Consider the following 15,316-nt stretch of genomic DNA (forward strand, 5'->3'; position numbering starts at 1 on the left):
ACTGTAGTACAGTGGCTATTCACTGGTATGTTCACAGTAGACTACATTTTCGAATTCCTAGGCTCAAGGGATCCTCTCTCCTCAGCCTCCTGAGGAGCTGGGACTAAAGGCATTCACCACCATGCTTAGCTCTTATATATATTAAGATGAGTTAAATCATCGAATTAAGTGCTTAAACCAGGTACAGATTCTGTGCCTGTATAATGTTTTCTCTGTGGTGTAGTGTGAAAATGAGAAGCCTATTTGAAAATCTAAATATTTATGTTGCGGTAACAGGAATAACCCTAGGACCTGTACTTTTTTTTTTTTTTTATTGTAGAGATGAGGTCTCGCCTGCCCAGGCGGGTCTTGAACTCGCAGGCTCAGGCAGTCCACTCACCTCAGCCTCCCAAAGGTGTGAGATTACAGGCTGAGCCACCAAGCCCGGCAAGGACCTGTACTTTTTATTTTTAATTTTTAATTTTAAAGATGTGGGGTACAGTTCAGAGTTAAGTATACAAATGCTGCACTTTTGAGAGTGTTTTGTGTCCACCTGAATTAAGCAAGTTGATCCAGATCTCTATTAGAGAAAGTTTATTTGATTTTATCTGAAGACCATGTCGTTTTCTAGTGGACCTTGTTTAACTGTCAGGGTGAATGGATATTAAATGTTACTGCTGTTGTCAGAGTGGAACATTTCGACAGAAGCATAGTGGCAAAATAGTTATAGGTACGGAGTATGAACTTTCTGGGTGCACACGTTGGCTCTTGAACTTATTTACTGTGTAAACTTAGGGCAGCTTGAATGACCACATTTTCTTCATCTGTAGAATGAGGAAAATAATAGAACCTGCCTCAAACAGTTCTTGTAAGGATAAATGTCATTTCAGGACTTGGTGACATTTGAGGATGTGGCTGTAGACTTCTCCCAAGAGGAGTGGGAGTGGCTGAGCTCTGCTCAGCGGCATCTGTACAGAAAGGTGATGTTGGAGAACTACAGGAACCTGGTGTTGCTGGGTAAGGGTGTTCCCTGCCCCTTCTCCCACTTCTCTCTCCACCCACTGCGTGACTGAGAAGACTGTTATTCCTTCATCACTGAGCTCTGCACTCCCCTCTTCAGTCAAGCCAAGGGGACTGCATCTCACATCTGGACGCCCCACAGCATGACCACCTCCTGTCTCTTCTGTGTCTAGGACTTTGTGTTTCTAAGCCTGATGTGATTTCCTCACTGGAACAAGGAAAAGAGCCCTGGACAGTGAAGAGAAAGACAAGAGGCCAGTGCCCAGGTGAGTGTGGGAGAACCAGGTGAGTCAAGGCCACTGCATATATAGTACAGCTGCCTCAGACATGCAGCACCGTCAGTGGACTCTTCCTAGGCCTACAGCCTAGAGGGAAAATAAGTCCTCTTTACCATGGGCTACCTGGTTTTTGTTCTCCTCCATCTCTTCTCTCCCACTTTGTTCCTCTCTCTCTTTAGAGATAACTTATTTTCCTCTCTCTGTTCAACTTTTTCCTAGCTCTCCCTTTCCTTTGTCTTTCAGGCTTACAGAAGTATCTCTGTCCTTTAAACAAATATTTTGCTGATTTCTGTGTAGCTTTTACTGTCTTATTTGTGTTTGATTAAGTGACTATTTCGTTTAGGGACCTACTTTTCTAATTGATACTAACTGAGTTTCATCTTTGAGTAAGGCTGTCAGGTGCTACTAAAGAAATAAAACCACCTCACAGGGGAGATGAGACAGATGTATACATAACTTAAGTGAAGTAGAAACTGTACTTCTGTGTGACTAGTATAAATAGGGATGTGAGAGAAAGAAAAGAAATCATTCCAGTTTTAAGCCAGGGAAACAATGAGATAGAGCCTTGAACTGAAACGTAAGAAGAAGAAGAGACAGGTAGGTTAGGAGATGAGTTTGGATTGGGCTGTAATAGATATGGGGTCAAATGGACTTAGTACAGACAGGCACCATGCAGTTGGGTTACTGGCTCTCAGAAGAAAAGAACACTGATTCTGATTTGATGGAATATTTGTACAGATATTGTGGTGATAATTATACTGTTTGGGAATACAGAAATTTCAACCACAGCATTATTTCTGGAACAGCAAAGTATCAAGTAAGACAAGAAATCAAAATTATAGATTTCTTTCAGGGGTTTTATTATGGTAGGAAATAGTAATAATTTCTAAACAATATATAGAATTGTAAAAGATTTCTTTGTTCAAATCATACTTCATAGGAAACGTTTATATTGACAATGGGACAGGTTGATCACAGTTACAAATTATAGTGACTCACATGGGTCATTATATCACACAAGGACAAGAATGATATTTTTGTGAGTTTTCAGTTTAACATCATATTAGATCATATTGTTTGAACTAGTTTTATGAGCTAGAACTGTTTTCTCCTCCTGCTGATTCTTTATCTCTTGTTGAGACTCTAGTTAATTATGAAGTTAATTATCCTGCATTTTTGGCCAGGATCTGTTTTTTTATTAGTTAACATTGTAGACATTGTAGTAAGAAAGGCGGTATGTAGAAATAGAGATGAAAGTGTCAAAGGGAGTTTACTTAATACTACTGAAGTATAAGGATATAGCAGTTTTCTTCTATGACCTCAACTTCCTATTTGTTTATATTAGTAACATTTTATCTTAGATTTAAGTCTTTGTGAGCTTTCTTATCTCTTGATTTTAAATTTCTTTTTCCAGTCGTCTGCTAAAAGTATAACATGTACTGTTAGTTCAACATTTAGGTGGGAAAACTCTTACTGTAGCCTCTGGGACTATAGATACACCAATTTAGGAATGTAAGGTGGTTGAATATTGCTGGTTATATTAAAAAAAACTTTCAAAACGATATGCTTTTTTGAGGGTTTTAATTCACCTGGTTATATTTTGGAATTTTTCTTCATACTGATAGGTAATAAAGAGATACTTGCTTTCTTAATGTTTTTCAGACTTGAAGGCTGTGCAGGAGACCAAGAAGTTAACTCTTAAGAAAGACTTCTGTGAAGAAAAATTATCCCAGGCACCGATAACAGAGAAACTTGCAAATTATAGTCTGGAGTACTCTATATTGGGGGAAAACTGGGATTATGATGCTCTGTTTGAGACACAGCCGGTAAGTCAGGAGATACACTTTAGGCAAGAGAAAAGAAAAGAAACCCCTCAAAAGAAACACTTCTCGAAGAAAGAGACCATGACTACAGTAACTATGAGAGAAGTTTCCATCTGAATACAGTACTTCTTATAGACAGATTATCCTCTCAGAATAGAGTATATAATCTTGATACACATAAGGAAAGTGGGAGGAAAATTGAGTTGTAATGAATTACAGACAAAACTGTTAATGTCCGATTTGTAATGTATGTGAGAAAACTTTGAGCAGGATCTCAACCCTCCCATTTTATCAAAGATTTCATAGAAGAGAAAAAACCCTGTGGCCTTACTGAATCATACATATTGAATGTGGGAAAGCCTTCAGTCAGCATTAAAACGTTCATACTGTAAGTTCATTCTCTACAAAATTACAAATTCTCCACAGCAGAAACAGTTTATCCTGTTTTTTTTTTCTATTTTTGCCAAACGTGTGGTATAACTGTGGCTGGTCATTAATGTGTCCTGGTTTACACAGAACCTAAGTTGCACTTCTTGGAAGAAAATGCCTCTTTCACTGTGTGGACACAGCCCACCCCCTCCAGCCAGGCGGGTCCACAAGCTTGGTTTGATAAAAAATGCACTTGTACCATTTCAGGTCTTGGTGACCATCAAAAACATGGCTGTCAACTTCTCCCAGCAACTAGACCCAGGTCAGAAGAGTTTCTGTAAGAACAGGATACTGGAGAACTGTAACGACCTGGGGTCAGTAGGTAAGGATGTCTCCCAAATCTGAGTCTGTCTTTAGGAGCCCTCATTGTCAAACTTCTCTTTTGAATTATGGAGGAGGAAGGCGGTCTTCTGAAGTTCTGACCTAAATTTTTGCTCCCAATTCCTAAGTTAAGAGTATGACATTTGTGGCATTGAAAGTTGGTGTCTTTGTTAGGCTTGAAGTATTGTCTTTGATATCTTTCAGATCCTACTCTCCTGTCTTTCTGATTATTCCTACAATAACACTTTTCTATCTATAAGAAACAGTTTCTCAATTTTAGAATGCCAAGAATATGACTGAACCTTATCTCTTTTCACTTTTTCAGGACATCATGTGTCTAAGCCAGATTTAGTCTGTTTACTGGAGCAAGGGAAGGACTCCTGGATGGTGAAACGAGAGCTGACGGGAGGCCTGTTCTCAGGTGAGTGAGAGAGTCTTGTGTGGAAAAGCCACTGCATGGAAAGCTCAACTTTTATCAGAGTGGCCAAATCCTCACTCACGTACAGAAGAAAACTTTACCAAACCTTCCAGGTCTGGAGAGAAAACTGGAATTTCAAACTTATTCTTTCCTCTTCCTTCTCCTTTTCTCCAGTAACTCCCATTTTTCTGGAGTGTTCCTTCTTTTCTTGGCCACTCAGATGTGTATCAGCCTCTGTTTTGTTGTTGTTGTTGTTTTTGAGTTGGAGTCTCACTCTGTCACCCAGGCTGGAATGCAGGGCTACAGTCACGGCTCACTGCAGCCTCAACCTCCTGGGCTCAGTAATCCTTCTGCTCCTCAGTCTCCTTAGTAGCTTAAACTACAGGCACATGCCACCACACCCAGCTAATGTTTTGAAAATTTTTTGTAGAGACAAGATCTCACTATGTTGGCTAGGCTGGTCTCAAACTCCTGGGCTCAAACGATCCTCTCACCTTGGCCTCCCAAAATGCTGGGATCACAGGCCTGAGCCACTGTGCCTGGCCCAGCCTATCAGTTTCTGAAGTGACCTTTTCCTGACCCTGATGTACTTTTGAGCTAACTTCCAAAGATTTTCTCTTCTGTGGTTAAATGACCCATTCATTTCATCACACATCCATTCCTGTGAGCACCATGGATTGAAAATTATGCAAGTGAGCCACTCTGCTTGGTATTGGTAGGCAACTGGAGACAGGGAGAATTACATATGTATGTACGCCATTAAGAAATTACTCTAACAGAGAGGATAAGGCATATTTATGGGTAACTTGATGAAGTAGAGCATCTATTAGGCTCTGAAATTTTGTTTTTAACGACTCTCTGTTTTTAATGAGCAATGATTAGATGTTAGGTTTAATTGCATCCTCAAAACATTGGGTATTTACATGAAAACTTTTGCTCATTTGTTGAAAGATGATAAGCTAAAATTATTTTTTTATTATGAAAGAACTTGAACAGTTTCCCTTATATTTGGTTTATCTTTTTGTAAAATGTTCCTCATTTGTAATTATTTTTCTATACATTAAAATGTTTTCTTCATGGTCTCAGTGGTTGATTGCTATGTATATAAGCATACTAGTTCTTTGATGTATTGTCTCAAACTATTTTTCACATAGGGTAACGAGTTTTTATTTTAAGTAGGCCTTTTAAAATTGTGATATGTAAAGTTTTCTCAATTTTTATATAGGTCAATATATTTACTTCTAATATGATTTCTTCTATTGGCATCCTCAGAAACATGATGTATATAGTTGTACTTCATTTTTTAATGGCTGTATAGTGTTACAATATATGGATATACCATAACTTACTTAAATAATTTACTGTTGAGGACATTTGAGCATTTAGGTTTTTTTTGTTTATATCTATAATCAACAGTGGTCCAGTTTGTGCATATCTCTTTGCTTCTATGTCAGAGTATTTCTTTAAAATATATGCCTAAGAATGAATTTGCATGGCCAAAGTACATATATTTTTTAAGTATTGTGGATATTTTGCTATATCACTGGTGAAGAATATGTGAGAATACTGTTTCTAGACATCATCATCAGTATGGGTATTTTGTATTTTTATTTTTACCAAGCTATTAGGTGAAAAATTATGTTTTATTTAATTTCATTTTCCTGACTACTTATGATGTTGAGACTATATGGATTTAGAGTTTATATTCTATTAATGGCATGTTTATATTTATTACCTGCATTTCTATTGGGTCATATATTTCTTTGTATTTATATAGTATTGGTATGAATTCTTTTTTTTATAAATTTGATAATTTTACCCCAGTATTGTATGGTCTATAAGTTTTCATATGTTTCTCACAATATAGTAGTTTAAATTGGTTGTTTATAGAAGCATTTATTTGTTGGATTAAAAACTCCTATTTTTTTCTTTTTATTAATAGGTGTATCATTCCCATTTGGACCACATAACATATTTGCTTGACCTTGTTTTTGTTACTTATTTAATTATTTCTTTCTCCTTTACTCCTTCCTTCCATTCCTTTGTTTCCTTCTCTTTCTTCCCTTCCTTTCCTCCTTCCCTTTTTCTTTATCCTCTTTTACTATGGTCTGGGTTCCTTTATTTTGTTTCATTTATTTTTTTATTGTGGAAAAGTACACATAACATAAAATTTAACTGTTTTAAAGTGTATACAGTTCAGTGTACGTTCACAATATTATGCAACCATCATGACTATATGTAGTTCCAGAAATTTTTCATCACCCACAAGGAAACCCTGTATCCATTAAGTCATCACTCTCCATTTTCTTCTTTCCCCAGCCCCTGGCAATCACTGTTTAGCTTCTCTTTCTGTGGACATGGCCTATTTTGGATATTTCATATAAAAGAGATCATACAACATGTGGCCTATTGCTTTGATTTCTTTCATTTAACATAATGTTTCTAGTCCAAGGATCAGTAGTTCATTCCTTCTTATAACTGAATAATATTCCATTTTATGGATGTGCCACTTTTTGCTTTTTCATTCATCTGTTGATGGACATTTGGGCTGCTTGTTTCTATCTTTTGACTGCTGTGACTTGTGCTATGAGCATTCATATACAAGTTTTTGTTTGAGCACCTGTTTTTAATTCTTTGCGGTATATACCTAGGAGAGGAGTTGCTAAGTGATAATTCTAGGTTTCACTGTTTGAGGAACTGCCAACTGCATAGCATGTGCACCATTTTACATTCTCATTAGGATGTAAGTGTTCCTATTTCTGGACTCTGAATTCTTTTCCATTAATCCATATGTCTGTCCTTTGGCCAGTACCTCACTGTTTTTATTCTTGTAGCTTTTTAGTAAGTTTTGACATTAGGAAGTATGTTCCTTCAACTTTTTTCCCTTTTTTCAAGACTGTCTTGGCTACTTAAGGGCCCCTGCAATTCCATAATAATTTTAGGATAAGATTTTCTATTTCTGCAAAAAAAGAAAAAAAGACCATTGGCATCACATAGGGATCACACTGAATCTGTAAAGTACCTTGGGGGACTATTATCAATCTAGCATTCCTAAGTCTTCCTATGCATTAACATGGAGTATCTTTCCATGTACTTAGGCCTTCTTTAATTTCATTCAGCAGTGTGTTGTAGTTACCAATGTACAATCTTATACCTCCTTGGCTAAATTTATTCCTAAGTATTTTTTGTTTTAAAACCATTTTTCATAAAATTGTTTTCATCTTTTTTGAGAGGGATTGTTCATTTATAGAGTATAGGAATAGAACTGATTTTTGCATATTGATCTTTAATCCTGCAATTTTGCTGAATTATTAATTCGTTCTAATACTTTTTTGTGGATTTTTTAGGATTTTCTATCTGTAGGAGCATGTCATCTGTGATAAGATACAGTTTTACTTCTTTCTAATTTGGATGCCTTTTCTTTCTATCACTAATTGCTCAGACTAGAACTTCTGGTATGGTATTGAATAGAAGTTATGAAAGCAGGCATCCATGGCTTGTTACTGATCCAACACAGAAAGCTTTTAGTCTTTAGATTTCATTTTAAAAGACTGTCTCCTTTCCCCTTTAAGATAATCTTTTTCCAAATATTTTACTTTCAGCATCACCTCCCTAAAACCAATTTCATCTATGTATATTTGTTCAGATATAACTATATGTGCATAAAGTTCTGGTGACAGAGCAAGACTCCAACTTTAAAAAAATACATAAATAGAATATTTATTTAGCCTTTTTAAAGCTGAAATTATTCAACCATAAGCTTAAGAGACTTAGCGAAAGGACTTCGGACATAATCACTCCTTCTCATAAGCTTACAGTCTGAGATTAGTCAGATACTTGTTTAATAGTGTATATGAATGTAAGTGAATAAATGTTAATACTCATTGTACAAACAACTCCTTCAAAAAGAGAAAGTAATACAATCATCTCAAGAGATGCACAAAAAGCATTTGACATAATACAAAATTCACCATCCTTTTATAATAAAAACTCTCAACAAGCTGTTTTTGGAAGGACCATACCTTAAAACAGTAAAGGCTATATATGACAGATCCACAGCTAACATCATAGTCAGTGGTAAAAACCTAGAAGCTCTGCCTTTAAGATCAGGAACAAGACAAGAATACCTACTGTCACCACATCTATTCAATTTAGTACAGGAAGTCCTAGCCAGAGCTATTAGGAAAGAAAAATATAAGGCGTACAATTAAAAAAAGATGCAACATTCTCTCTTTACAGATGGCATGATGCTATATGTGGAAAACCTGAAGGACAAAAAACTGCTAGAACTAACTCAGCAAAAGTTGCAGGATACAAAATCAACAAACAAAAACATTTGCAGCTGAGCATGATGGCTCACATCTGTAATCTCAGCACTTTCAGAAGTTGTTGAGGCAGGAGGGTCACTTGAGACCAGCAGTTAAAGACCAGCCTGGGCAGCATAGAAAGACCCAGTTCACAAAAAATAAAAACAATCAGCTAAGCATGGTGTGTGCTCCTGTAGTCCCAGCTACTCAGAAGACTAAGGAGAGGATTGTTTGAGCCTAGGAGTTCAGAGCTGCAGTGACCTATGATCACACCACTGTATTCCAGTCTTGGAAACAGAGTGAAATTCCAACTCTAAAAAACTAAAAAGTGAAATGAAATATTATTCAGCCTTTTAAAAGAAGAAAATCCTGCCATTTGTGACAACATGGATGAACCTGAAGGACATTATACTAAGTGAAATAAGCCAGGCACAGAAAGACAATACAGTATGATGTCACTTATATGCGGAATGTAAAAAAAGTCAATCTTAGAAGGGTGATTGGTGGTTGGGGTTGGGAGAATTGGGGACATAATGGTCCAAGGGTATAAACTTTAATCATAAGATGAATTAGTTTTGGAAACCTAATATATAGTATAGTGACTATAATTAATAGTGTATAGGCTAGCTGTGGTGCCTCATGCCTGTAATCTCAGCACTTTGGGAGGCTGAGGCAGGAGGATTGCTTGAGGTCAGGAGTTTAAGACCAGCTTGGGCAACAGTGAGACCCTATCTCTACAATTTTTTTTTTAAATTAGCTGAGCGTGGTAGTATACCTGCAGTCCTAGTTCCTTGGGAGACTGAAGTGGAAGGATTGCTTGAGCCCAGTAGTGTGAGGTTATAGTGAGCTAAGATTATGCCAGTGTACTCCAGCCTGGGCAACAGAGCATCAAAGAAAATAAAAATGAAAACTTGAAATTTGCTATGAATAGATCTTAAGTATTCTCATCACAACAAAATGGTAACTGTAAGGTTAATTAGCTTTCACCATGTATATCAAAACATCACATTTTATACTTTAAGTATATGGAACTTTTATTTGGCAATCATACCTCAGTAAACCTGGGAAAGTATTTATTGTCAAAAAAAAAAATTGCAAAAGCCCTTTATGAAATGACCAGAAAATTGAGGTTTTCAGGCTTGTGGAAGTAGCCAGGAAAATATGAAAACGATTTTATGTGAATACTGAGCTTCAGCAGTCCATTGGCAATGAAGCTTTTTTCCAAATGCATCAAATAAAATGTGGTTAATGGGAACACCATATTCTGGTTGCAGAGGAATAACTGGACGTTCAGGTAATCCTGTTCTAGAATGCACTGTCTTGTTTGTGCTTTGGCATGCTCCTTTGAACAACTTTTTGTGATGTGATGATGTATTTAATGGTGACTGCTCTGGCATCCAAAGCAGGATAGACAAGAAGTGAGAGAGAGAAAGGCAATAAACATCACAGTCTGTCAACTCCTTGCTCTTCTGATATGTAACTGATTTTTCACATATTTAACTTTTTCCTCCTCCTAGTTATCTGTATGAACTCAATCTGGGATTTTACATATATTGTACTTGTCATGTTTTAATGTAATAACTTTTAGAGCTGCAAAGTTTGTTGTTTAATTCACCAATTAATTAATTAGTCAATTTTCCTTTTAGCAGATTTCTTTTTTCTAGCACATGATAAGAGAAATATCCGTTTTCTTGATATCTTTCAGGCAAGCAATCTGTACACGAGACCCAGGAATTATTTCCAAAACAGGAGTCATATGCTGAAAGAGTAATGGATAGAACTTCCAACACTAAACTTGAGAGTTCTACTTTCAGAGAAAATTGGAATTCTGAGTGTGTGTTTGAAAGGACGCTGGTAGATCAACAGACACAATTCAGGCAAGCCCCAATTACTCGGAATAAAACCTGTAAAGAAAGAGAGCATGTGTATAACAAATCTGGAAGATGGGTTTTTTTTAATGATTCAGAAGAGAGAGTTCAAAATTGTGATTCAATTAAAAGTTTCCCAAAAAATTCAAGGGCAATAAAACAAACAGCCATCTATGCAGGAAAAAAACTTTTCAAATGTAATGATTGTAAGAAAACTTTTACCCAGAGCTCATCCCTTACTGTTCATCAGCGAATTCACACTGGAGAGAAACCTTATAAGTGTAATGAATGTGGAAAGGCATTTAGTGATGGCTCATCTTTTGCACGACATCAGAGATGTCACACTGGCAAGAAACCCTATGAGTGCATTGAGTGTGGGAAAGCTTTCATACAGAACACATCCCTTATTCGTCACTGGAGATACTATCACACTGGGGAGAAGCCCTTTGATTGCATTGACTGTGGGAAAGCCTTCAGTGACCACATAGGGCTTAATCAACATAGGAGAATCCATACTGGAGAGAAACCTTACAAGTGTGATGTGTGTCACAAATCTTTCAGGTATGGCTCATCCCTTACTGTACATCAAAGAATTCATACTGGAGAAAAACCATATGAATGTGATGTTTGCAGAAAAGCCTTCAGCCATCATGCATCACTCACTCAACATCAAAGAGTACATTCTGGGGAAAAGCCTTTCAAATGTAAAGAATGTGGAAAAGCTTTTAGGCAGAATATACACCTTGCTAGTCATTTGAGGATTCATACTGGGGAAAAACCCTTTGAATGTGGGGAATGTGGGAAATCCTTCAGCATCAGTTCTCAGCTTGCTACTCATCAAAGAATTCATACTGGTGAGAAGCCCTATGAATGTAAGGTTTGTAGTAAAGCATTCACCCAGAAGGCTCACCTTGCACAGCATCAGAAAACTCACACAGGAGAGAAACCATATGAGTGTAAGGAATGTGGGAAAGCCTTCAGCCAGACCACACACCTTATTCAACATCAGAGAGTCCACACTGGAGAGAAACCCTATAAATGTATGGAATGTGGGAAGGCCTTTGGTGATAACTCATCCTGTACTCAACATCAGAGACTTCACACTGGCCAAAGACCTTATGAATGTATTGAATGTGGGAAGGCATTCAAGACGAAGTCATCCCTTATTTGTCATCGTAGAAGTCATACTGGAGAGAAACCTTATGAATGTAGTGCATGTGGCAAAGCCTTTAGTCATCGTCAGTCCCTTAGTGTACATCAGAGAATTCATTCTGGAAAGAAACCATATGAATGTAAGGAATGTCAGAAAACCTTTATCCAAATCGGACACCTTAATCAACATAAGAGAGTCCATACTGGAGAGAGGTCCTACAACTATAAGAAAAGCAGAAAAATCTTCCGGCAGACTCTACACTTAGCTCATCATCAGCGAATTCATACTGGAGAGTCATCAAAACATCCTTCTTTACCTTCCACGTCAAATCCTGTGGATCTGTTTCCCAAATTTCTCTGGAATCCATCCTCCCTCCCATCACCATAGTCTTAAGACATCATTTCAGCTCGACTACTCCAGTAGTTTAAAAACGTATCTCCCTGCCATTTTGTCTTTGCCCCTTACTAGTTTGTTATTCATGTTGCAGTCAGATTAATTTTTTTAAGTGTAAATGTAATTTATTCATTCCTCATGAAAAACTTGTGGTTCTTTTAAATTGGTCAATGTGTAAGATGTGCTCTGCACAGTGCCTGGTCCTATACTAAGTGTTCCATAATTTTTGCTCTTAAAAATGTTGTTTTTGAACATTGAAAAGTTATCATAGTCTGATTAAAACAGTGCAACAGGATGAAGGTAGGAAAAAACAGATTTTAGATCAGGAACAGAAGTTCTCCAAGTAGGTGATATGACCCTGTTGGTCAGAAAATTCCACTTTAATATACATTTGACAACAATCTTAGAAAGTCTAGGGGGCAGAATGAATGGCTATCTGGAACAAATGAATTTAAATGATCAGAAAATGCAAGATTTATGTGTATACAGTTAAAACTGAGACATTACTCAAGAATTAAAAAACATGGCAAGATTAGATCTGTTTAAAGTCACTTGGTTCATGATTGAATTCTATCAAGTTTTCAAGAAACAATTATCTGTAAGGTAAACTGATCTAGAGTAGGGGTCAGTGAACTCTGACTTGTGATCACAGTCTCACTGTTTTTGTATAGTCCGTTATCTAAAGTATTTTTTCTTTTTCTAATTTATGTGGTTGAAAAAAGTGAAAGAACATTTCCAGCATTAAAATTATGTGAAATTTAAATTTTGGTGACTGTAAATAAAGTTTTATTAGGGCACAGCCATACTCACTGATTTACATATTGTCTGTAGCTGCTTCCGGGCTACAACAGCAGAGTTGAGTGGTGGTGACAGATTGTGTATCTTGCAACGCCCAAAATACCTACTGTCTGACACTTCGCAGAAAATGCTTGTGATCCCTGCTGTAAAGCAGACATCAGCAAACTACAGCTCATGAGCCACAACCAATCTGCTGCCTGTTTTTGTAAACAGTTTTATCAAATCACAGCTCATTTGTTTACTTATTGTTTATATCCACTATATACAACTGCAACAGAGAATGCATGGCTCACAAAGCTTCAAACATTTACTGTCATTTTTCAGAAAGCTAGCCAACCCCTACTCTAGTGTAAAGAAAAATATACAAAAGGTTCTGATTTGATGAGGGTAATACAACTCTCACATCAAAAACACTACATGGGAATTATTTATGAATAGAAGTGAAAAATTATTAAGCTACATTGAGAAATATATATGTCAATAAACCGAGAAATGATATTTTTCTAGATGAAATACTCAATACTGTTAAAATGGTTGTAAACTGGAATTTTAAAGAGGCCCAGTAAGATATGTTTACTTACTTTGACACTTTATTTGAAACATGAGGAAGCATAATTAGGCAAGAATAGGAAGGAAATTTTTGAAATATTTTTCTTTGCCTGTGAGAGTTCAGTATATAATAAGACTGGTATTTCAATATTGAGGAAGCAATGTTTAGATAATTGGTTATCCACCTCTTAAAAAAAATAGAAACACATTTACACCTTACAGAGAAATATAAAACAATTGTATTTAGCATCTCTGATTATGAAATAATATGTTAGAGGTAAATAGAAAAGAGGAAGCCTTGATCAAGCAGGACATGGAGTCCTAGAAGACAAAGGAAGAGAATTAAGTTGGCCAGTGCAAAGATTTAAAACTTCAGCATGATGGAAGGTGCCAAAAGCATGTAAAAGATGATAGAAAACATATGCAACTTACAGAGAAGAATATGCCAGGTAGAAACAGAATGCTCACTGACATACAGAGCAATGGGGGGAAATTGGCAGAGTATACCAACAGACAAGTAACCCTGAATAATTCAAATGAACAAAGAAAATGTGTGAAGTTAACCTAATTAGAAGAATATAGATGAAAACAAGTTATCTAGGCTCTTAGGATTAAAATCTAAAATTTGGATAATATCCTGTGTTGGTAGTAGTGTGGGGAAACAGGTACTTGTTCATCATTAGCAATGTAAATCTGTCTTCCCTTTTGGAGGGCAATATAGCATGACTTACCAACATTATAAATTTTCATTCCTTTTCAAACACTAATTTCAGATCTAGGAATTTTATCCCATTGGAATAAATAGGTAGATGTAAATGACGTTTATTATAGAATTGTTTTAGTTATGGCTAGTAGGAATTCAGTGTCCTGCCAAGCAGATTGATTAAATTGTAGTTATTCAGTACTGTGTGGTACAGTTAGTAGAAAGCAGTTAAGCTGTATGTATACTTATGTGGAGAATTACCCACAGTATATTTAATGAAATGTGTAGTTTTCAGAACCTTTTATGTAAAGTGATCTTGTAATCGAAGTCAAAATTAATATTGAATATATATGTGTGTATATATACACACATTCAACATATATGTTGAAATTTGTTTTTGTCTTTAATGCAACTACTTATTCTTGCTTTTAGTATACACTTTTCTTTATTCTGTATTGTTCTGGTGAACTGCCAGTCACACGTGACTAGTTAAGCCAACTAGATTTTTCATTCCTGTATTTTGATTGGAGACCTAGGGACAGGAGCAGAGCCAATGTTCAGCTTTAGGAACCAGTATGGCCACAATGGATATTTCCTTTTTTTTTTTTTTTTTTTTGAGTTGGAGTCTCACTCTGTCGCCCAGACTGGAGTGCAGTGGCTGCTCCCAGCCACCGCAGCCTCGACCTGCTGGGCTCCAGTGATCCTTCTGCCTCAGCCTTCCAAGTAGCTGGAACTACAGGCACGCGCTACCACACCCGGCTAATTTTTTTGATTTATTGTAGAGATGAGGTCTCACCAAGTTGCCCAGGCGGGTCTCAAACCCGCGGGCTCAGGCAATTCACTCACCTCAGCCTCCCAAGTCGCGGGATTACAGGCTGAGCCACCGAGCCTGGCTGGATATTTTCTTTTAGTCAGTATTAATTTCAGCTGGCTAGAACCCTTACTGTGCCAGCTGTTAAGTATATGGAATATAACTCCTGGACTGGAAGTAGTTCGAATTGAGTCATCCTTTGGTGGCAACCTAAAGATTTATCTATCTCTCACTGGGATCTATTGAAATGATCCCTGCTTCCTTACATCCTGGTTTTGTTCAGTTCTTTAAATCCATTAGCTACCTGATTGTCTTCTAATATTTAATTTCTAAGTTAGAGTTGGATTATTTTGTTCTCAATCAAAGAAGCTAGCTAATACATAAATTGATACTAGAGAATGGTTACCAAACTTATAGAGAAGCAGAGTATTAAGGATTGGTTATTGAGTGAATTAGATCAAAGGAC

At 36.7% G+C, this 15,316-nt stretch overlaps 1 protein-coding gene across 1 annotated transcript; it reads left to right on the top strand.

Moving 5' to 3' along the window:
- Positions 1-857: 857 nt before the first annotated feature.
- Positions 858-14,419, top strand: ZFP28 (ZFP28 zinc finger protein). The gene is made up of 6 exons (XM_021716650.1): positions 858-996; positions 1,173-1,265; positions 2,940-3,103; positions 3,737-3,851; positions 4,176-4,271; positions 10,281-14,419. The coding sequence occupies exons 1-6, from the start codon at positions 858-860 to the stop codon at positions 11,981-11,983; spliced, it is 2,310 nt and encodes a 769-aa protein (XP_021572325.1). The 3' UTR covers positions 11,984-14,419.
- Positions 14,420-15,316: the final 897 nt, after the last annotated feature.

Source organism: Carlito syrichta, unplaced genomic scaffold, assembly GCF_000164805.1.
Source record: "Carlito syrichta isolate Samal-C Ts95f unplaced genomic scaffold, Tarsius_syrichta-2.0.1 Scaffold308856, whole genome shotgun sequence".
In the NCBI taxonomy this organism is placed as follows: domain Eukaryota; kingdom Metazoa; phylum Chordata; class Mammalia; order Primates; family Tarsiidae; genus Carlito; species Carlito syrichta.

Coding starts and splice junctions, on each gene's coding strand:
- ZFP28 (XM_021716650.1), top strand. CDS start 858: ATGTCATTTCAGGACTTGGTGACATTTGAGGATGTGGCTGTAGACTTC. Junction 997..1,172: donor CAGGAACCTGGTGTTGCTGG/GTAAGGGTGTTC, acceptor TTCTGTGTCTAG/GACTTTGTGTTTCTAAGCCT. Junction 3,104..3,736: donor CTCTGTTTGAGACACAGCCG/GTAAGTCAGGAG, acceptor GTACCATTTCAG/GTCTTGGTGACCATCAAAAA.